This window comes from Polyodon spathula, chromosome 12, assembly GCF_017654505.1.
Source record: "Polyodon spathula isolate WHYD16114869_AA chromosome 12, ASM1765450v1, whole genome shotgun sequence".
NCBI classification, from domain to species: domain Eukaryota; kingdom Metazoa; phylum Chordata; class Actinopteri; order Acipenseriformes; family Polyodontidae; genus Polyodon; species Polyodon spathula.
Window position 1 is genome coordinate 38,651,055 of NC_054545.1, and position 22,016 is coordinate 38,673,070.

General features: G+C 42.4%; 1 protein-coding gene across 1 annotated transcript in view; it reads left to right on the forward strand.

The window, feature by feature from the left end:
* The first annotated feature begins 325 nt into the window (after positions 1 to 325).
* The window catches only part of LOC121324895 (mitogen-activated protein kinase kinase kinase 3-like), a 36,872-nt gene continuing 15,181 nt past the window's right edge, over positions 326 to 22,016 (forward strand). The window contains exons 1-8 of the mRNA XM_041267095.1: positions 326 to 2,148; positions 5,872 to 5,953; positions 8,445 to 8,566; positions 10,920 to 10,960; positions 13,073 to 13,172; positions 13,981 to 14,094; positions 15,416 to 15,536; positions 19,317 to 19,493. Of these exons, the coding sequence (XP_041123029.1) occupies positions 5,950 to 5,953; positions 8,445 to 8,566; positions 10,920 to 10,960; positions 13,073 to 13,172; positions 13,981 to 14,094; positions 15,416 to 15,536; positions 19,317 to 19,493 (679 nt within the window). The 5' untranslated portion in view covers positions 326 to 2,148; positions 5,872 to 5,949. The remainder of the gene's footprint in view (positions 2,149 to 5,871; positions 5,954 to 8,444; positions 8,567 to 10,919; positions 10,961 to 13,072; positions 13,173 to 13,980; positions 14,095 to 15,415; positions 15,537 to 19,316; positions 19,494 to 22,016) is intronic.

Below are 22,016 nucleotides of genomic sequence, written 5' to 3' on the forward strand. Positions count from 1 at the left end.
CTAACACGTCACTGCTCTGTGTGTGCCTGTGCTGGAGCTTGTCGAAGCGCGAGATGGACGTGACTGCGCATTTGCGCGCCCCTTACGACCGAGCGCGAGACCTAAAGCTGGAAACCAACGGTGGGACCGCGCGTGCCCGAGTTCAGAAAGATAATTAGCTGTTTTAAAATACTCGATTATTTTTAGTGAATAATTCAGAACACAGTGTTAATGCATTTTTGTTTTCAAAAAAGGCGTTTGGATTTGGACGCTGTGGAGTAGTTGCAGTCTAGTTTGCGTCTTTATTTGGGACTCAGACTTGATTTCTTTTTTTTTTTTTTTTTTTTTTTTTTTTTTTTTTCGGAAGCTGACGGACGGGTTCCGGTCTCACTGACTCGGACTGCATTTTTCTGTCAGGAAATTTGCTGCTACATGAAGATTCAGTTTAGATTGTGCAAAAACTGTATCCCCAGCTAAACAGTAAAACTAAATTTTATACGTTTTTGTGGATTCTAACATTTAAAAAGAGGGCGTGTCTTAGCTGCGAGCGGAGTTCCAGTCCCGCTCCTGTCAAAATAAAGAAGCGACAAACTCTGGGGCTGAGACGGACCGAGCGCCGTCTTTCTTGTGGCAAATGTGGTATTTTTAAGGGAGAGCTGGAGAAGGAATGATTTTGGACACCTTGACGGGAGTATAACGCTATATGGTGGATTCCAAAAACATCTCGATCTTGGATTATATCTGAAGTTGTTGTGTCTGAACGAGCTGTGTAACCTGGATAGTTTTCCTGTGCACCTATGAAAACAAGTAGAATTAACTGTCATTTTCAAACTTCGTAACGTCACGGAGATACGATTTATTTCAGTAATTTCTTTCTAACAGTTATTAAAGTTGATTTGTTTGGATATTCGTGTTATTGACAGTAATTGGGGTAACTGCGTATCCCGGTCAGATTTAGTAGTTAGATTATTTGACTGCGCAGTAAATTGCGGTCTGCGGTGTTTCCCTGATTTTAAATTACATTTTGCTCCAGACAGAACATCCTTTGTGGTATATAGCCGGATTTATTTAAACATGAACGAGTTTTAACTTGGTACAGTGCTTAGGAATCGTTTAATTAAAACCAAAAATAACGAATTAAGAACTTTTTTTGTCAGTAATAAATAAAGTTTTACATAAAGCAACCATAATTGCGGAAACTAATCATTCGGTGGTTTTATTTAATTTTTTTAGAGTCGTTGATTACAAATGGATTTCATAAATGCCTTGAAGTTATTGTTTCACCTTGATTAGTGCTGAATGAGACGTTTTCTAATATCGGAAAGCGCGCAGTACTTTTATTATAAAACTACATTCACTTCAGTAGTCCTTCGGGAAATAGATTGGCCAAAGTCCAAAGAATGTTTGAACATTACATACTAAAGAAGATTGGTGTGTATGACATTGCTGCTTGTCTTTAGCTCGGATATAAAGTAAAGGCTGAAATAAAAGTCCGCGCTTTTGCAAACTGCATCCTATTTGTGCCAGCCATTATTGGATTTTCCATTGGAATTGGGTTAATTTCCTCAACAGTTGCAGGTTCGTTTTGCTCCAGATGCCAGAAACAGAATAATAAAAAAAAGCTGCGACTCTTGCAGAGTTCAGGATGACAGTACAACATGGTAGTGTTTAGTGTTTTCCTTTCAGGTTTCTCCGAACTCCAAGACGTGGTAAAGTGTTATTTCCGTTTGAACTTAAACACACAGCGCTTTGCAGTTTAAACCGGGAACATTTTTTTTTCTGGGAGAACATCATACTCTAGTTGCACTCCTTCCCAGGTGTCTCCCCTGGAACAAGGTTTCGATTTCCCGGCGCAGTTTTGGAAGCCCTGCTTTACAGATGGGTCATTACAGATGCGTTGTGTTGTGTTCTGGGTAATGGCTTCCATTGCATGGATGGTTCCCCTTTGTTTACAAGTTCTACTGGCAGTTGAAATCCCAAGAAGAATATAAGCAATGCTAATAAACAGCTAGCAGCATCAATGTCTCTGTGCATTTAAAGACTATGTCAGAGGGCAAGGGATACCACTGACCGCCGCCAGGAGACGCGTGGGGAATATTGCCTTCTGATTACGCTTTCTGCTTGTAGTGGAGGGGCAAAGCAGCAGCTGGCGAACACTATTCCAGAAAGGTGAGAGGCTGCCAGGGGTTGAGCCTTTCCCCTGCTCCCATAGTTACATGCTTTGTTCAGGGTTTACCTTCATATTTCCCCCAGTTTTTACAAGTAAACGATCTGTTGAAATAAGAAAGAAAATACATCCACTAAGATCTGGCCATTTAGAATTCATGTTTGAATGGTTGCATGGGTTGGTTTCTGCTCCCTGTTGACTTGTGCAGTTGAGGGATCAGAGCTGCAGGGTAGCCTTGCATTTTGCAGTGTGGATTATTTTAACATGCATATCTAAAGTGAAAGCACAGTAGGCCCAACACCAGCTTTTTAAAAAAAAAAAAAAAAAAAAAAAAGATTATTTTTAGTTGTGCTGTGCTCTGTCAGATTTGAGTTTTCCAGAAAGTATTACAGTTATTTTTTTTTTTTTTTTTTTTTTTTTTTTTTTTTTTTTTTACGCTCCACCTCACTGTTATTTTAATAAGAATTAAAGTCATGTTTCTACTTTGAAACAAAAATAATGCAACGGTGAATTTTCTGCAGTTAAGGGGAGGGGAGGGGAATTGTGAATATCTTTGTACCTTATTGTACCTGACCATGGCATGAAAAGACAGCTGCATGTTAGAATCTGTACGCACAGGAATGCTTCCAGAGTTTAGAGGATTCAAGGAACAAATTGGTGCAAATCAAATACCAGCAAAGGAACAGGATTAGCACACATTTCCAACGCTGTGGTGTTACTAGCATAATGTACTGTGCTTTCAGACTGTAGCTGGCTGTTGAATATTAAACCCATTTTAAGCTGCAAGGTAAATGGATGATGTGAGATTTGACCAGTTTCTCTTTAGATAATGGAAGTTGGTGCACTTAAGTTGGGTAGTTAGTAAAGACTATTCTTGAACTGTCTGAGGAGAGCCATCTACTGAAGCTCAATTCTGCTAAAAGCAGTCAGGCCTAAACCCACTCCCAGTGCTTTGCGGCATTGGTGCACCAGGGAACCAAAAAAATTTTCTGTTTCTGTCAAAGCTGGAATAGATGACTAATTACAATTTAAGATACATGTTTGCATTGAAAAAAGGCAGCTTCTATATCAACAGTAAGAAATGAGATCATTTGAAATCGTGATTCAACGAATTTGCAAGTTCATTAATTAAGCACTTTGTTACTAAAATTGGGGACGCCAATATTTTTCTCCAGGATGCGTACAGTACACGGTCCTGATATGTTTGGTGAAAGTTTTTCTGGGAAGTCAAGCCATTCTTTGGATTTTGGTAAAAATGTTGCACAAGACCTGTTTCAGACATGTTTCAGACTTCGCTGATTATTACTGTACAGAGGAGGGTCTGAGATACTCCAGTAGTGCACCTCCACAAACAATAACATGCACCATGCTACTCTGGGGAGAGGATGAAGCATTGCCAATAAGATAAGAAATAAGATGTCTTCACATTACTCATGTCATTGTCGTCAGGAATGCAAGAATGTTATCTTTTGTAACTTGCTGAACTCTGAAAAGGAAAAGCTCCTCAAGCACCTCCTTTATGGTTGTAGTCTGGAGCTATGTTGTTGTAAGACACACTTGACTCTCTCCTCTTGCACCTCCACCCCTTCATTTCCTCACATCCCATCAGCTAAGCATAACTCTATACAAGTACGTGAATTCCCCAATACAGTTTTACTGGAGCACTGCTATTGGAGGGGCCATCGTTTGGATGAGATTCTGAACAGTTGTGTGGCACTGTTACAGAAAAGAGCTAGTTAGGAAATTATTTGAACAGTCCCCCCAAAAAGTCTGCCTTGGCTGAATTCTCTCTTTTTTGACTAATTAAGTTCCAACCCCCCCCCCCCCCCCCCACCCACAAGGGGACAGGATGTCCATTTTGCCTGTCACTTTATCTGCAGTGTCTGTTACAAGATCTCCCTGTTCAACCACAAGGAGCAAATGCTACCAGCAGCTGCAAGCTTTCAAGGCTTTTGATCTGCATTTGAATACACTGTTTAGCAGTGAGTACACAGTACATGGATACAAATATGTTGTATCCTTGCTTCCAAGAGATCAACAATAATGTAATGTAAATAAAATCTTAAGTATGTAAGGTTTACTTTACGGGACTCAAAAACAGCTTCATTGAGGTAGACCTGTCACACATTGTATGTGTACTGTAGTAACATTCTGATACCATGTTCTGCATCATGTGAAAGCCATGTAGCCTATCTGGAAATGTACCTGAATTGAGAACTGTACTTATAAAGAACATGTCCATCACAATAACAGAACAACACTTCCAATGAACACACGTCCATCACAATAACAGAACAGCACTTATAAAGAGTACATGTCCATCACAATAACAGAACAGCTATCCATGGACAGCACAAAAGCACCAGACCAAATGAATCCAGAACTCTTATCTATTAATTGTTTCAAACTGGCACCTGGTTTGTGAGACAATGACACACACTAAGATAGAAATGTGTTAATTAAGCGCAAGTTCTGTGAATCCCAGGGAAACAAAACAAAAAGTGTTTGTTGTATTGATAACATCTCAGTACATTTCAGGAGCACAGGCGTATAAGCTTCCAAATCTCCCTAAAAATATATCTGCATATTTAAAGAGGACACTACAAAATGCTTTAAATCTAATATTGTAGAACATTTGCACCTCATAGTAGACTTCCCTGGTCAAACACTTTGAATGCTGTGGGCCATTTAGTCCAGGCAGGTTACTATTGCAGTTGTAAGTATGGCAAGTCAGACAGTGGATATTGAAGAAGTGATAATACTACTAGTTTTGCCTCTGTAGTACGAAGTTCCCCTTGTAACAGTTTACCAATCCACTCACACAATGATAGGCCTGCAGAACCTTTGGAATCGCTATTTTTAACAGGGACAGTAAAGGTGTATTTTGCTTTATGGATATGTTTTTAATGCCTGCACATTGTTAAAGTGACAAACAGACATTGCAAGCATTAGAGGAGCCCTAGAGCACTGCTCCGTCCAGCTCAGAACTCCAGAGCACATTCCATGCATTCTTCCGTGTATGTCATCACAAGTGCAAAAACCCTACCACCAGTGAATCTTTAACAATCATTGGCTCCAAACTCAACACTGAAATGACATCACTGACTTTCAGGAATGAAGCTGCAAGTTTAATCGGATCATTAACCTTTACACCACAGCTCCGAGTTCTTGCAGGTTTACTGATTTCCTGTGCCACGTCATTGAAATCAGCACCATCAATACAATAACAGCATGCAGTACATTAAACACGCTTGTGCTTGTTTATTTTTCCAGCAGTAGAAGCATACAGTGGTTTAGTCCGTTGATATGAATACACTGCTCTAGTTGCTAGCCAACAACACCGGTTTTATTTGGTGTGATATAGCGAGAGGCTTAGTGGCACAGTAGGTTCATGCAGTTACAGACATAGTCATAACCAACTGTTGAGTGTCAGGACATCACTTAAGTAATAATTTCACATAGAGAAAGCACATTTGAGTGAGCACTGACCCTCAAGTGCTGAGTATGGGTCTTTCATCTGTGAGGTCTGGGATTGACATTGCATTCAGATCATTAGTCAGAAGTGTTCCTTACCTGCTACTTACTTCAGCACCCTCCACTATGAACATTTACTCCTGCATAGAGCCCCATCAGACTTATTGTTTCTGGTGCTTGTGATTGTGTGGCCCTGCATAGCCGTTTTCAAATGAAACATGGACTAAACCTCTTGCATTCTTGCGTTGCAGGTATCTGTGTAATGTGAGACACGGAACAAGGATTTTCCAAGACCTCAGGTTAGCTTGAGACAACAGCCAGCTTCAAAAATGGGTAAGTTCCAGTGTTTAAATCCATGCAAAGAGAGAAATATAATGAACTTTCACGCTGTCAGGGGCGCTTGAATTTAACCAGCTGCTAAACAATCATTTTACAAAGCCAGAAGATAATGGGTCCTGCTGGATTTTTAAGTAAAGACCAAATAACAGAGAAAAGCTACAAGCTACTTGGAACACTTACACTTATCTGATCTTTACAGCAGCTAATACGTTGCATACTAGTTGCTTACCGCTTATTCATTCATTTATTTATTTATGTATTTGTTTATTTTCAAAGTGAATCAGGATAGTACTCACGGACAGTCATTGACATCGAGGCAGCAAGTTACAGAACAGATAAACATGAAATACGTTTTGCATACAGGAGACCCAAGACAGTTAAACATGACATACACTTTACATACCGACCGAACCAGTTCAGTACAGTTACTGTACAGTTTCTTAATTCATCTCAGAAAACCTGCCTTTCTTTTTGCCTTTGCACTTGTTTCAGAAAGGGCCCTGGTCTTGGAAGTAGGGCCCGTAGTCTTCATTCTGGTGCCTTGGCTCTCACTGTTTATTTATTCTTCTATTGACACTGAGACAGAGGGGACAGGGTTCTGCTTGTGGAAAGCCTGGATACAGGTTTATGTTTTGTGTGTTTATGACTGAAGACGAATGATGAGTGTCGGTATCTTTCCATAGCATGCCTTTATTCCACCACACATCTGTGCGATGTACAGCATACCTGTCAGGCTGTGTTCTGTATGTGTACAGCAGGATGTGTTGCACAGTGTGTCCCAGCCCCTCACTGCCCCACTCCATCATCACTCTCTGAAATGTCTTGGTCCTGCAGTGTTTATCCAGACTCTCTGTGACTGGTGAGGCCCTGATTGCAGCTGTCTGATAGTGGCTCCCTTTACTGATTACAGACGGATAGCACTCTCTACCGCACGAGAGAATCAAGCTACTAAATTGGTCAGCATTCGGTAGAGTCTTGGCCCATAGCCACCAGGGTTACAGTGCACAGTCACATCTCTCCCAGCTGTCTGCACTCTTGTGAATGCATGTCCACGATGGAGCGGGCAGCTGCTTTTGAAAATGGAATTTATAAATATTTGGGAGGGAACCCACTAAGACAGAAAGTGTCTTGTAAACATGAGGTACTGGATGTTAGGCCCCAGTTTCTAATGTATACAACATGTAGTAAAAATAAGTAAAAACTTGAGTTGAACCACACATAGTAATCCCAACGCGCTTGGAACCTCTGCTAATGTATGAGCTTTCACTGTGAGCCAAAGCGTTGGGCCAGTTTACCACAGAGCTATGAAATTCGACATGTGTAGTTTCTCATGGTCATGTAGCAGACATGCATGTAAACCAAAACGAACCAGACGCACATAGCAGTTCATTATTACCACTGACTCGCAGGTCACTAAAAACATGTTTCATATCTGTATGTTTGATACTCTCTCTTGATATCCAGTATCCATGAGAGAACTTCTCATTTCTGTCTGTCTAAGCAGTAAGGCTTCAGTTCCTCATAAATAGACATGTTCCTTAGTCATGGCTTGTGATGTGAGGCCAAGCAACACAGAGCACACTTGGGTCCTTTTTACCCTACAGCAGCCCTCCTGCAGATCACAAAGACGCGATTCCAGGAGATACTTGAACAGCTCCCGATTGCACCAGCACCTCTGTTATTGTTGCCATAGTTCAGGAAGAAATACTGATTTTATTAAAACATGTATCAGCAGATGTCAAAACCTATGACTGATTTGCTATTGACTTTGTGGCATACTTTGGTAGTGCAGTAGTACAGCAGTCTTTTGCTTGTGTGGCTTTGCTTGTGTTACTAGTACTGGCATGTTGGCATTCTCAGAGAATCAAACAAACCCTTGAGCTGAAATGATTCTTTTTTCCCTCAAGGAGTTCTTTTCATTCCACTGTGCAATCCTGACATAATTCTTTACACAGTTATTCATGCCCAGTATTTGTGAAACCGTACCTTTACCAGATGATCTTCGCTTCAATGGCAATGCAGTGGTTCTATAACGAGAGGCAAGAGTCGAACCCAGGCTGCTACGAGAGCAGGAGGCTGCTGTGGCAGAGTGGGAACACAGTGGTAATGACAATAGTATGAACCAGTACACACCGTTATCCATTACAGCACCATACAGTGTGGTGGGAAAGGGGGCCAGAAAACACCAAAACACTTTGCTTGAAAAAAAATTGAAAATAAAGGACAGGGATTCATATCTAATTAGATGTGAAATAGAATTTCACTAAAGTACTGATGGGCTATAATGAATTCCACACTTATTGATTACGTATGAACAACCACCTGTTGTTGACTCCCCCCTCGTATGTCTGCTCACAGTAACGGGGGGGAGTTCAGTGACTTCTCCCTCGTGCTGTCTGTCTGCTCACAGTAACGAGGTGAGCTCAGTGACTCCCCCCTCGTACTGTCTGTCTGCTCACAGTAACAGATGTGTGTTCCCTTGCAGATGAGCAGGAGGCCCTGCACTCCATCATGAAGGACCTGGTTGCTCTGCAGATGGGCCGGCGGCACAGACTGAGCGGCTACGACAGCGTCAAGAGCAAGGCCCCCAGCCACTCCAACAAGCAGGTGAGGCAGCGCCGGTACCTCATTATCCAAGGCAGCTGGCTCTTCTTATGTTAATTCTACACGATGCAGCGGGTCCTGGTCTTGTTCAATTAAATTCTCTTCATTTTGCTCACAGTGGTACCGTTGATGTGGGATTATCTATCTGGGCCTGTGGCCCTTGCCAGCCAAAGATTATAGTAGCCAACGGTGCACATTATTGCCAAGATCAATAAGTAGTGGCTGGTGAGTTTGCTAGTCCAGGAGTGAGTTCAAAAGGCAGAGCGCCCCGAGGCGTTATGCGGCTTTTCCTATTGAATGATGTGCACTTCGCGAGCGCTTCTTAACTCTGGCTGACCTCCAATGTCAGTGCGATGGATGTAAATACAGTGCCTATAGAGAGTCTACACCCCCTTGAACTTTTTTCACATTTTGTTGTGTCAGTGCCTCAGAGTTTCATGCATTTAAAGTGTCCACCCCCCTGAGTTTATACTTGGTGGAAGCACCTTTGGCAACAATTACAGCAGTGAGTCTGTTGGGATAGGTCTCTACCAACTTTGCACACCTAGATTTGGCAATATTTGACCATTCTTCTTTACTAAACTGTTCAAGTTCCTTGGGGAGCGTTGATGGGCAGAAATCTTCAAGTCATGCCACAAATTTGCCATTGGATTTAGGTTGGAGCTCTGACTGGGCCATTGTCATTCTGAAAGGTCTACTTCCATCCCAGTTTGAGCTTTCTTGCAGAGGGCAGCAGGTTTTCCTCATGGACTTATCTGTATTTTGTCCCTGCCGTTAAGAAACATCCCCATAACATGATGCTGCCACCACCATGCTTCACAGTTGGGATGGTGTTCTTTGGGTGATGCGCTGTGTTGGGTTTGCGCCAAACATCACGCTTTGCATTTAGGCCAAAAAGTTCCATTTTAGTTTCGTCAGGCCAAAAAACTTTTTGCCACATGGCTACAGAATCTCCTGAGTGTTTACTTCATACTTCAAACAGGATTCAAGGTGTTTCAAAGAATATTATTGAACAGATTAATGTATACGACTCTTTTACAAGGGATTCCATTTGTAAGGTGAAATGGCAGTTATGATGAAGTGGAAGGACACCTCTGCCTATCTTTTTAGTTATTTAATTGTTCACACACATTGACTTGCACATGCATATATAATGCAATTAATAAGTACAAGTGGTATATGTCTTAGTTTAAAATCTCAATGTGACAGTTGATTTATATACTGTTACCCTGTTATGATCGTGTGTAATAGTACGATATCCTGTGTTTATCCAAGGATTCATCTCCAGTTCTGCTGCAGTAACAAAACAAAAACGAATCGATCATAGATCAGACGATTAATCGATCAATAGAAGATGTCAAGGTTAAACCCCCTATATAGTAATTAAACCATGTATGTGCATGTGTGTACATATACTGTGCTTGAAATATGGATACATAGCTCAGATATTATTTGTACATTGTATTGAAAAAAAACAACCTAGAATACATTTTCATTCAGTTTGTCTATTTTTACACACACCCGATAAAGTTGTTGTTTTAACGTGTATTAATAAAGTTTATATACATTTATAGAGGAGTGTAGGGCGGAATTTGACATGACACCGGCAGTGCTGTTGCTATGCCCGGTGAGAAAGTTATAACTGTAGTCAAGGAAGTGGGAGAAGTATTTTTATGTAATAGGCAATATACAGGTTTGTGATGATGTGGCTTATTTTCTTTTTTTGCAAATTAAAGGTGTCTGAAATCCTCACCAGCCACTCCCCGTTAAATCACAAACATGTATTAAAATGCATGAAGAAATAGGACAATGGGATGTTTACATACTGCATTAATTAACCAAGTCATCACAATATACCACACATAAATGAAATTTTAGCTGCACTAGGTGTCATAATTTGCATGAGTGGAAACAAGGAATTTATTACCTTGAATGTCGACCTTGCCATTCAAAAATGTGATTTAAAGGAGACATCGCAGTATTGAGGAACAAAATTCTTCATATAACTGCCTATCCTTACAGGGCCCTCACTACTATTCTCATGTACTGCTGCTACTACCATGTCTTTTGCTCTCGAAGCTATTGCAATAGAAGCATTATAAAGCTGAATTTCTGTAAAATCCTTTGTAAACTCATGAAGAAACATCTTGCTTGCCATTTTGAAACTGCTTGCTCTTAACAGACCGTTCAATAACTGAACATATGTTACGGGGCACCCCCGAGAGAGCGCCCTGCTTATCGAACGCAGTCCAGGTGCAGACTGCAGGAGCTCAGTAAAGAAGTGCTAGTACTCTGAATAGCTGGAGAATCTGGTGTTTGTGAAACAGTATGTAATGCTTTCGTTTTTCATTTTCAGAGTGACGTGAGAATAAAGTTTGAACTCAATGGAGAAAGAAGGTATGTTGATTTTTTTTTACTTATTATTATTAGTAGTAGTAGTATTTTTTTTTTTTTTTTAAAGAACAGTTTCATGAAAAGGAAGGGACTGGTGGTTTGATTTGTGTTTACTCATGATCCATTTAGTCCACATGAGTTTTTGTTTTTTAGAGATTAATCACGTGTTTTTAAAAAGGGTAGATGATTTTTGTCAGTACACTAAAAATAATCGTCTGGTTACAAACTATAATAAATTCTGCATGTATACACATTGATCTCAGCATTGCAGTTCTCCTGCCCAAACGGTTCCACACTAAGAGACGCAATGTACACACAGCACGTTCATTTATATAGCACAAGGGACCAAGTACACGTAGCACTTTCATTTATATAGCAAAGGGGATAACCCACAGAGCAGTATTGATGTTGCTGCTTTGTTTGTTTGTTTGTTTCGAGCAGTATTAATGTTGCTGCTTTGCTTGTTTGTTTGTTTCATTAGCAGCAGTATTCAAGTGAGAAAGGGCTGAATAAACTGAAGGGCAAACCTAATGACTTGCATGCTGTTGTAGCTGTGAGGTGCCTTAGCAGCAGCCTGGTTCAGTCGCCGTGGAAATGTTTGTTTGAATAGGCTGGAAGATCTCAGTCACTTACTGTGTGCGGCTCATATTCTGCTGTGCAATAATGAAAACCCATTTGCAGGAAGCCATGCACAGCTAGCAGAGGTGTTGTGGCAGGCTGGGTCTGCTGGCCTTCTCTGGTATGCAGTTCCAATGAGAGCTCTGCGCTGAGAAAGGGAGTGTGCTTTCAGAGCTGCAGCCAGCCTCAACCACAGAAATGCAAGATGGACTGAAAGGAATGGGCTGCTGGGCTCAGACCAGCCTCTTGTCATGAACAATTAGACCAATCAGCACGCTATCATTGAAACCACATCACAGCAGGATACACAGGTCCAGACCAGCTAGGCTCACAATTGAAATATTAATAATAAATCAATAATCCCAGCTACATGTTAGTATTGCAGAACTACAGTAATAACACAAAGAGCTCCCCAGGTGAATAAGAGCAGGGCTTTTGTTATGCGTGTGTGTTATTGACAGCCTGTTCAAAGCCCTTGAAAGCCTGTCCTTCAATAAGCCAGAACGTCAATGTCCAACACTCTCTACTGAAAGCCAAGGACTATTAACATATTTTTCTAGGAAGGCTAAAATTCCAGCTTTGATTCATTTAGATATTTTGCCGAAATCTTGGTTAAGCTTCAGACTTGAGTTCTCCAATTCCCCTAATAAAACTACACCTATTCAGGTTTTCTGTAATTGGATGCTTAAGAACATTAATTTATAGTACAGTGCAGAGCTGAGTATCTGCCTGGCCCCAGCAAAGCATGCATTCTTTATTTTAACATATGTTAGCTGTTCATGTGTTTGCTGTTCATGTGTGTTTTGAAGGCTGCAGAGGTTCCTAACTAGCAGCCTTGTGAATTAAATCAGGCAAAGCTCAGTAGTTTTCAGTCTTGTAATGCATTCCCTGTTACTGTCAGGGTGTAGGGCAGTTAGTCAGTCTACGTACAGCACCCCCAACAATTAGTCCAGTTTGTTGGGATTATACTCTACTATATTATAAAATTAGACAAACAAACTGTTTAATAGATTAAACGTTTAACCCTTTTGGGCAAATAGTCGCTTACTATCTATGATCCACAATCTCATTAAATAAACAGACTTGATTTAGTGTATGATTTTCACATCCAGTATTCAATTACAGTGGTTTTCAATGCATCGAGGCACTAAATGCAGAAGCTTTTTTGATAAAAGTGAAATTATGAATCCAAGAGCCTCATAAAACAATACATTTTTAGTTTTTGTGAAATGTACAAGACTTTTTTTTCATTTGCTGTTGAAATGTTTTACAGCTTTGCTGTATAAAACAAAGCCCCCAGAATTCGTGCCTTATTTCTAATGCTTTATGAAGCCTTTTTTGGGTTCCCCCAACCACGGGATCCTAGAAAGCTCAGAAGACGTCAGGCTTGTTTAAATGGTCCTGTCTTTATTGTACTGCTGAAACAGACTTGTTTAAACAGTCCTGTCTTTATTGTACTGCTGAACCTGACGTGCAGTGCTTGTGTTCCCGTTTCAGAATAATCCAGTTTGCTCGGCCAGTGAAGTACGAGGATGTGGGGCAGAAAGTGAAGACAGCTTTCGGGCAGCAGCTCGACCTGCATTACATGAACAATGAGGTACCGAGGCAGGCCAGGCATGTCAGTGCAAGGGGTACAGTGCAGTTCAAGAAGCGCATTGCAGTGTTCAAAGGCTTCCTTCTCAATGTTTTATTAGAACAGCCACAGAAAAGCCCAGTGCATTGAAGGAGGTTTATGAAAAACATTATCTGACAAGTCTTTGTGTCCCAAAGAACAGTGTTAAATAGGTGCAGGGTCCTCATATTTGTAAAAATATTTTCGTTAAGGTCCAAGATGAAAATATCAGCTCTGTGTTTGTGCATTCTAAAATGTCAAAAAATTTAAATCAGTAAAACCAAAAACGTAATTTGGAAAAAATATCTCTGTCTATGCAGAGTTGTCTAAGTCCACACTTCCAGAGTGTAACCTAGCGAGGGGTGGTATTGAGCACAATATGTTCTTAATTTAAATGCTGAAGAGACACCTTTGTTTGCCCTTATGGCTAGTGAGTGTTTTTTTAAGGTCATATTTTCTTAAAGAGAGATGCTAATTGTAACCACGGCTTGAGAGCTCCTGTGTGAAGCTGAGCATTGTGGGAGCTCTGCAGAGTTTAGCACTCACTAGAAGAAGAGGTTTTTTGATGAATTGTTTTAAAGCAGTGGAGAGGTGTGATGAGAAGTCTAAACATAACAAACCCACCCACTAGCCTGTGTTGAGTCTCCACTCGGTGTATTGAATTGTCCTGCTTGCACCGTGTATTGAAGTGCATGTCAGTCCTGTGAGCCCCTGCTTGCACCCTGTATTGAAGTGCATGTCAGTCCTGCAAGCCCCTGCTTGCACCCTGTCCTGATCTCTGCTGTTGTTACAGTTGTCTATCCCACTACGAGGGCAGGACGACCTGGACAAAGCCATCGACCTCCTGGACCGGAGCTCCAACATGAAGAGCATCAAGATCCTTCTGCTGTGCCAGGAGAAGAACCACGTGAGTACAGCCAGCCAGCCAGTCTGCTGAGAACGAGCCCAGCGCTGCACACACAGTGGGGCAGGAGGGACTGCAGCACAGAGGGGAGTGCAGCATGCTAATGGAATATTACACTGAAAGCTGCGCTAGTGAGGCAGTACCGTGATGACACTGGGACCGGGTGGGGGATTGAAGTAGTGAAATGATAAAGTGGGGAGGGAGGGGACCGGTTGGGTTGGGTTAGGGATTAGGGGTTGGGGTTAGGGTTAGGGTTAGGGTTTGGTTTCAGAGCAGTTAGGTACGTTTCCAAGGAACATTTTCCAGAGGAAAATTCCCTGTGCTTTACCAGTCCACAAGTTAGGCTTTTTGCTCCAAAAAGCCTTCAGTGTGAGGTTTAGGAATATGTGCTGTGTGTTCATTTAGAGGTCATATCTGATGTTACTGTGTGTTCATTTAGGGCTCATGTCTGTTTAGTTTTTTCCTTTCGTTTCCATGCAATGCTGAGAAGTGCAGGGTTTAAACACAAAGCCACGCTCCCATCACACTCACACTTCCTGTTTCAACAGTGTGAGCAGGGCACTCTGTGAAACATGAAGGAGCCCGCTCGAGTGATGTCACTGAGCGAGGTGGCGTTGGGGTGGGATGTGGAGCTGCTGCAATTAGAGACAGACAGGATACACATTGCGCCCTCTTGTCACAGCAGGGATTCGGAGGGGGCTCCATCACTCTTTCATGTGCGGCTGTCATTTTAAAGTGTAGCCTGAACATCCCTGAGATATGATATTGCCCATGTTTATTTAGACAGGTTTCAACTGTTCCATTCAATAGTGATTTAAGGCTGGATTTAACTTCAGGAGTTGATTAATTGTCAGGTGGGTTGAGCAATTCTAGCATCACTAGACTGTTAGACAAAGCCAGTGTGAGAGGGATGCAGTAGCAGTAAAGATTGAAGACAGCCTCTCCTTAGCCTTGAGTTACACAATTGCGCACGTTGTAATGAAAGCTGTAGCAAGAGGTCTGCTTTAAATGAAACTCATGTACACAGATATGAGCAGGATGGAGTTAGTGTCACAGCAAAGAAGGTTTATCTTCATAATAATAATAATACTAACAACCACCACGTGTGAGGATTGAATACAGCTTGAATACAGTATCTGTACTGAACACAGTATCTATATATCTCAACTAGAGTGCCCCTTTCCCAAATTCTGACATGAGAGTTGAAGTCAATAATAGATTGTTCTAGTGTTGAGCTGTTAAGTGTTGAAAGCGCTGCTGGGCAGGCTAGCACTGTGTAACTCTTGCCTGGGTTTCAAGAATCTGCTGTTTGTTTCTCCCACAGGTCACGTCTCCGTCCCACACCATTGCTCCCAAGCAGGTGCGAATCAAAGCCTCCCAGTCCATGGGAGACGTGAACACAGCCTTCCAGCCCTCTGAGCCCCGGGGCCGGCACCTCTCCGTCAGTGAGTACCATCCTTCAGCAGCCACTCCCTGTGATCCACTCATACTCTCACACTCACTCACTCACAAACTCACATACTCACAGTCACACTCTCACAGAATTACACTTACACCCCTGAATACATTTCAAGAGGCTTGTGTTGCAATATTTGTCCCAGCACTAATTGGAATGTGTTAATATTAGAAAGTGTATATTATTTAGCCCTCGTGCTTAGCTCAGACTTGTGCTGAATCAGCAATCCTACTTAAGCAGTGTGAAGGAGCCAGCCTGCCCCGGAGCCCCCTCCCCGTGAGCAGCCAAGCCTGCAGGCTGCTGCAGAGATAAGGGATTTCAGTGTAGTAGAAAGCTGAACTCTACAGCGCACTCTCCCCCTCTCTTGCAGAGATAAGGCATTTCAGTGGAGTGGAAAGCTGAGCTCTGTGGTGCACTCTCCCCCTCTCTTGCAGAGATAAGGGATTTCAGTGGAGTGGAAAGCTGAGCTCTACAGCGCACTCTCCCCCTCTCTTGCAGAGATAAGGCATTTCAGTGGAGTGGAAAGCTGAGCTCTGTGGTGCACTCTCCCCCTCTCTTGCAGAGATAAGGGATTTCAGTGGAGTGGAAAGCTGAGCTCTACAGCGCACTCTCCCCCTCTCTTGCAGAGATAAGGGATTTCAGTGGAGTGGAAAGCTGAGCTCTGTTGTGCACTCTCCCCCTCTCTTGCAGAGATAAGGGATTTCAGTGGAGTGGAAAGCTGAGCTCTGTGGTGCACTCTCCCCCTCTCTTGCAGAGATAAGGGATTTCAGTGGAGTGGAAAGCTGAGCTCTGTGGTGCACTCTCCCCCTCTCTTGCAGAGATAAGGGATTTCAGTGGAGTGGAAAGCTGAGCTCTGTGGTGCACTCTCCCCCTCTCTTGCAGAGATAAGGGATTTCAGTGGAGTGGAAAGCTGAGCTCTGTGGTGCACTCTCCCCCTCTCTTGCAGAGATAAGGGATTTCAGTGGAGTGGAAGGCTGAGCTCTGCAGCGTTCTGCCTCCCCCTCTCTTGCAGAGCTTTTGTTTTTCCACTCACTTCCTTTGATATACAGAGTTTTAGCAGCACTTCCCTTTCCTGTTCAGCAACACTGGCCTCTCCACAACAGCTATTGGAGCCCAGCCAGTCACACAGCAGCACACTGTTGGCATGCAGTGCCCATTGTATTGGAAAAAAGGGAAAGTCAGAAGAGTGAAAGGAGTGTGCTGATCATTAAGGTTCTTTTTTCTCAGTCTAGACCGGGTGTCTCTGTTAGGGTTGGAGAGGATTCAGGATTAGAGCACAGAGAATTAAGAGAGGGGTCACTTCTCACAGAGTCTTTAAGTAGGTAGATGGGGTTGTCTTAGCAAACTATAACTCCCAGGCACAGTGCAGTTAAAACTCCCCTGACTTAAACAACATTTAGTGCACACTCCCTGCTGTTTATCACATGTCTCAATGAACTCACTCGCCACTGCTCCGGGGTCACTGATCGGCGAGGGAATGCTGGCCATGTCAGTGCTGCCAGTCACATGCCATATGTTGAGAGAATGCCTCCATTTCAGCTACTAGTGATCCAATCTGCAAATCTAGAACCAAGAGGATCAGACTGAGCCATTCTCCATACAGGCATTGGCAGGCAGCAAAGTCACTTTTTAACATTCTCCCAGCTGACCAGTAGTGGACACCAGGACACTGGACATTGGACACAAATGTGAAACAATTGTGAGTGTGTTAGAAAAAAAGACAGGGAGAAGAAGGAATGGTCACAGCAGCTTCAAGGGTTAAAGATATATATTCTGGTTATATTAGGTTTCATTCCAATAAAAACTAATGCTGATTAATATCAATCAATATCAACCACACCAGTGGCCTATTCTTTATTTATTTACTGATTGTAGTCTTATTCTTGTAATGTTGATGTAGCTGGTATACAGGCAAAACAACAAAGACATGTAGGAGTAGTGCAATTCCCCTGCCTTGAAATTCTTCAACCCATATAAACTGGGCAGGGCTTCCCTGCAAATTCCATCCTTTGCCAGTTTCATTCTAAAATGACCTAATTCCCAGCAACGAGATGTTCTGTCTCCCAGTTACGTTCTCCCTGTATCTCTCCAAGTCTCCTAGTCAGTGTCTCAGTAACAGTCTCCCTGTATCTCTCTCTGTATCTCGCTGTCTCTCTCCCTCTATCTCTCTATCTCTCCCTGTATCTCACTCTCTATCACTCTCCCTGTAACTCTATCTCTCCCTGTATCTGTCTATCTCTCTCCCTCTATCTCTGTCTCTCAATGTGTCTCTATCTCTCTCCCAGTATCTCACTGTCTTGCTCTCTCCCTGTATCTCTCTATCTCTCTCCCTGGATCTCTCTCGCTGTATCTCTCTCCCTGTATCTCTCTCGCTGCATCTCTCTTGCTGTATCTCTCTCCCTGTATCTTTCACTGTATCTCTGTCTCTCTCCCTGTATCTTTCTATCTCTCTCCATGTATCTCTCTCTATCTCTCTCCCTGTATCTCTTTCCCTGTATCTCTCGCTGTATCTCTCCCTGTATCTCTCTCCCTGTATCTCTCTCTATCTCTCCCTGTATCTCTATATCTCTCTCCCTGTATCTCTCCCTGTATCTCTCTCTATCTCTCCCTGTATCTCTCTATCTCTCTCCCTGTATCTCTCCCTGTATCTCTCGCTGTATCTCTCCCTGTATCTCTCTCCCTATATTTCACTCTATATCTCACTCTACCTCTCTCCCTGTATCTCTCCCTGTATCTCTCCCTGTATCTCTCCCTGTATCTCTCTATCTCTCCCTGTCTCTCTCCCTGTATCTCTCCCTGTATCTCTCCCTGTATCTCTCCCTGTATCTCTCCCTGTATCTCTCCCTGTATCTCTCCCTATATCTCTCCCTGTATCTCTCCCTGTATCTCTCTCCCTGTATCTCTCCCTGTATCTCTCTCTATCTCTCCCTGTATCTCTCTATCTCTCTCCCTGTATCTCTCCCTGTATCTCTCCCTGTATCTCTCTCCCTATATTTCACTGTATATCTCACTCTATCGCTCTCCCTGTATCTCTCTCTAATCAAATTAAAAGTTCTTTATTAGCATGACCAGTTTAGGTGTTGCCAAAGCATTGATGACAATTGTTATCAATTTACATGTAATCATTCAACAGTTTACACTGTATTTACAAGTGAATATTCAACATCAAGAACAATAATAAAACGTTTCAAACAGCAATAATAATGATATGATAATAATAAGAAGAAGAATAATAAGAATAATAAGAATAATAAGAATATTTTCCCCTCCCTCCCTGTGTGAGGATCCTTAGTCTTTATTCTCTGTTCCTCAGGCTGTGGCAGGCGCCTGTGTACTGGGCTGCCGCTTCTATACAACTTGTCTACTCTCCGAAGAAGAGGGGGAGTTTTTTTGGGTCTGGCAAGTCTGGGAATTCTGTGCAGAGATGTTGTATTTTTGGGAAGAAGGCTGCCCTTCTTATATTTAGTGCACCGCAGTAAAAAGTGTATCTCTGTCTCGACCTGATTGAGAGGACAGTGATCACACAGCCTGTCTTCTTTGGGCAGCCATGTCTGCCTGTGTCGGCCCTTCTCGATGGTAGGCTGTGCTCAATGAGCCTGCACTTGTTAAGGTTTGCCTCTGTGTACTGTCTTTCACCCTGGTCAGGTATTCAGCTGGGGTTTAGTATCTCTCCCTGTATCTCTCTCTATCTTTCTCCCTGTATCTCTATTTCTCTCACTGTATCTCTCCCAGTATCTCCCCCTGATTATCGGTTTCTGTGCCCATGCAGGTTCTCAGAATACGGGCCGCAGCTCACCCCCTCCTGGCTATGTCCCAGAGAGACAGCAGCGCATCGCCCGGCAGGGCTCCTACACCAGCATCAACAGTGAGGGGGAGTTCATTCCGGAGAGCCATGACCAGTGTGTGAGTGCAGACAGACGCGCTTGGTCTCGGAGACATTGGCAGTGTTTGTCATTGATTTTACTGCTTCTTTAGTACTTCTAAAGATAGTTAGTTACTTTGGTATTCAAGTAACCGCCTTATTTTAATCTGAACTGCTAAACTGAAGCATTTCAATAGATAATTCCCTTTAGCTATATTCTTAAAACATTACCAAACATGTGAGCTGTGAATAATGTCTTTGTGATTGATTGGTAAATATTAATGTAAAATGACAACAAAGCAAACAATTCTGATAAGTTTGATAGATTTAGGTGAGAAGTCGTACTAAGCCTGTTTCTGTCTTTGCAGAGTAGATTGAGATCAAAACCATTAGGGTTATGAGAAAATAATCCAGTTCCTACTACAAGAAATTGTATAAAGGAGAATAAGCCCTTGCTGTTTGTTCTAAATGTTTATCCCTCAAGTCCTCTATATGCACCAGTGCCCCTCTTATCTGACAGCATGCTGCACTCCGTGCCGGTGACATTGTTTCAGTGTGGCCGGCACTGAAGCTTTGAGATGACCAGCAGCATGTTCAGTCAGCATCAGGGGTGGTGGCAATGTGAGGCTTGGGGGGGCTGGAGCCTCCCCAAAATGTACCTTAGCCCCCCCTATAGCCCCCCAAGCAAAATGACTAAGCCAGGCTTGTCTTCTACTGCTGTTTTAAGTAAGCAAAGCCGTACGCAGTTACACACTGTCTCACACTATCTTAAACAAACACCAATATATACATAAATGCAAGCTAATTGAACATGCACATCACATTGAAATGCAATCTAATTCTAATTGGATATGCACGTCACATTGAAAAGCAATCTAATTCTAATTGAACATGCACGTCACATTGAAAAGCAATCTAATTGAACATGCACATCACGTTCAAATTCAATCTGATTGAACATGCACATCACATTGAAATGCAATCTAATTCTAATTGAACATGCACATCACATTGAAATGCAATCTAATTCTAATTGAACATGCACGTCACATTGAAAAGCAATCTAATTGAACATACACATCACGTTCAAATTCAATCTGATTGAACATGCACATCACATTGAAATGCAATCTAAGTGAACATGCACATCACATTATTAGGCATATCTTGAGTCATTCAGTTGTAGTGAAACTTGTATAGACGTCCCCCAGCATAACTATTCACGCTGACCCGGGATGCATGAATTCTGGTTCTGTTAATGAAGGCTGTATTTTAGGGTCCAGTCTTGCTTATCTTATAAGATCAAAATCCTAGGTTTAAGACCTTACTGGAATGTTATTCACAAAAAAGTAAGAATTATTTCAGAATTCACAAGTGATTTCCAGTTTATTTTGAGCAGAATTTAGTGCTGCGAATCCATTGTTGTGTATTTTATCTGATCATCTTGAAATTTGGTAATTTGGACATCCTTATTAGTAAGAGAATCAGAATCTGGGGATGTACCGCATGACGGCATGTACCCCGTTGATGAATAGTTTGTTCTAGAAGTAGATTTTTAGTCATGTGATTGTTTTCAACACCCAAGAGAGACTGCACATGCACTGCTGTGAAACAGTTTTTTCGCCTGGCTGGGAAGCACTTGATGATTTCTGCTGTGATTTACAGCATTGGGTCCTTTTGTGCTGCTCTTCCTCAGTATTGCAACAGCAGCCTGTGTCTCTTATGGGAAGGGAATCAGCTCTAATGATCACTTCACTGGCATTATGGCAGTTCATTGGACAGGCAAAATGACACAACCATAGAGCTCGATTTCTGTAGTGCTACATTCATTGCAGCTCGTATTCAAAGCATGTTGTGAGCGTTTGCAAACGCAAATACAGAACATTCATCCATCAGACACTTTTAGGAAAGTTTTATCTTACAACTAAGGCTTCGGTGGCGGAGTGGCTCGCCTAGTAAAGGTACGCCTAAAATGAACATACTAATGTATTATACTACACTTCTCACGTAGTCCTCACACTGCTTAGAAATGGAAGTGCTATGGGCATCTAAGGTGTGTTCAGTGATCTCTTCATAGGGGGGTGTGCAGCATTCCAGCTTGATATTTGAAACTGCAGTGAGTGGTCAGTGTGGTCTGTGCTGTGGCTGCAGGTTTGAATAAACAGTCATTGAGAGTATCCTCACCCTCCCGATCCAACTATCGTAGACAGAACACAACGTCTACGACCTCACCGAACACACGACCGATGTTCGTCAGACTGGGACGTCTTGAACACAGACCTTCGACGTGCAGCGACCTGTCTTTACGTCTGTCCACCTCGACAGTCCGACCAGTCTTGACTCTGAGATTGGGGTGTGGGGGGGCCCCCCGCGTGGGGCGTGTTCAACAAAGCCAGCAGAGTGCAGCGTTTTCAGCAGCTTTATAACTGCTCATCAATGCAAAAGGATTTTTGCAACTTGCCAGTATTTTTTGTTGCTTGCTAGCCAAGTTGTTAAAGCTGCAAAAATCAGTTTCCAAAGAAAATAAGAAAGTTGCTGAAACTCACTTTGAAAGAGCTAAATACCTTTTGAATTGTAAAGGTTTAGCCACTTTCCTCTTGTTCCAGT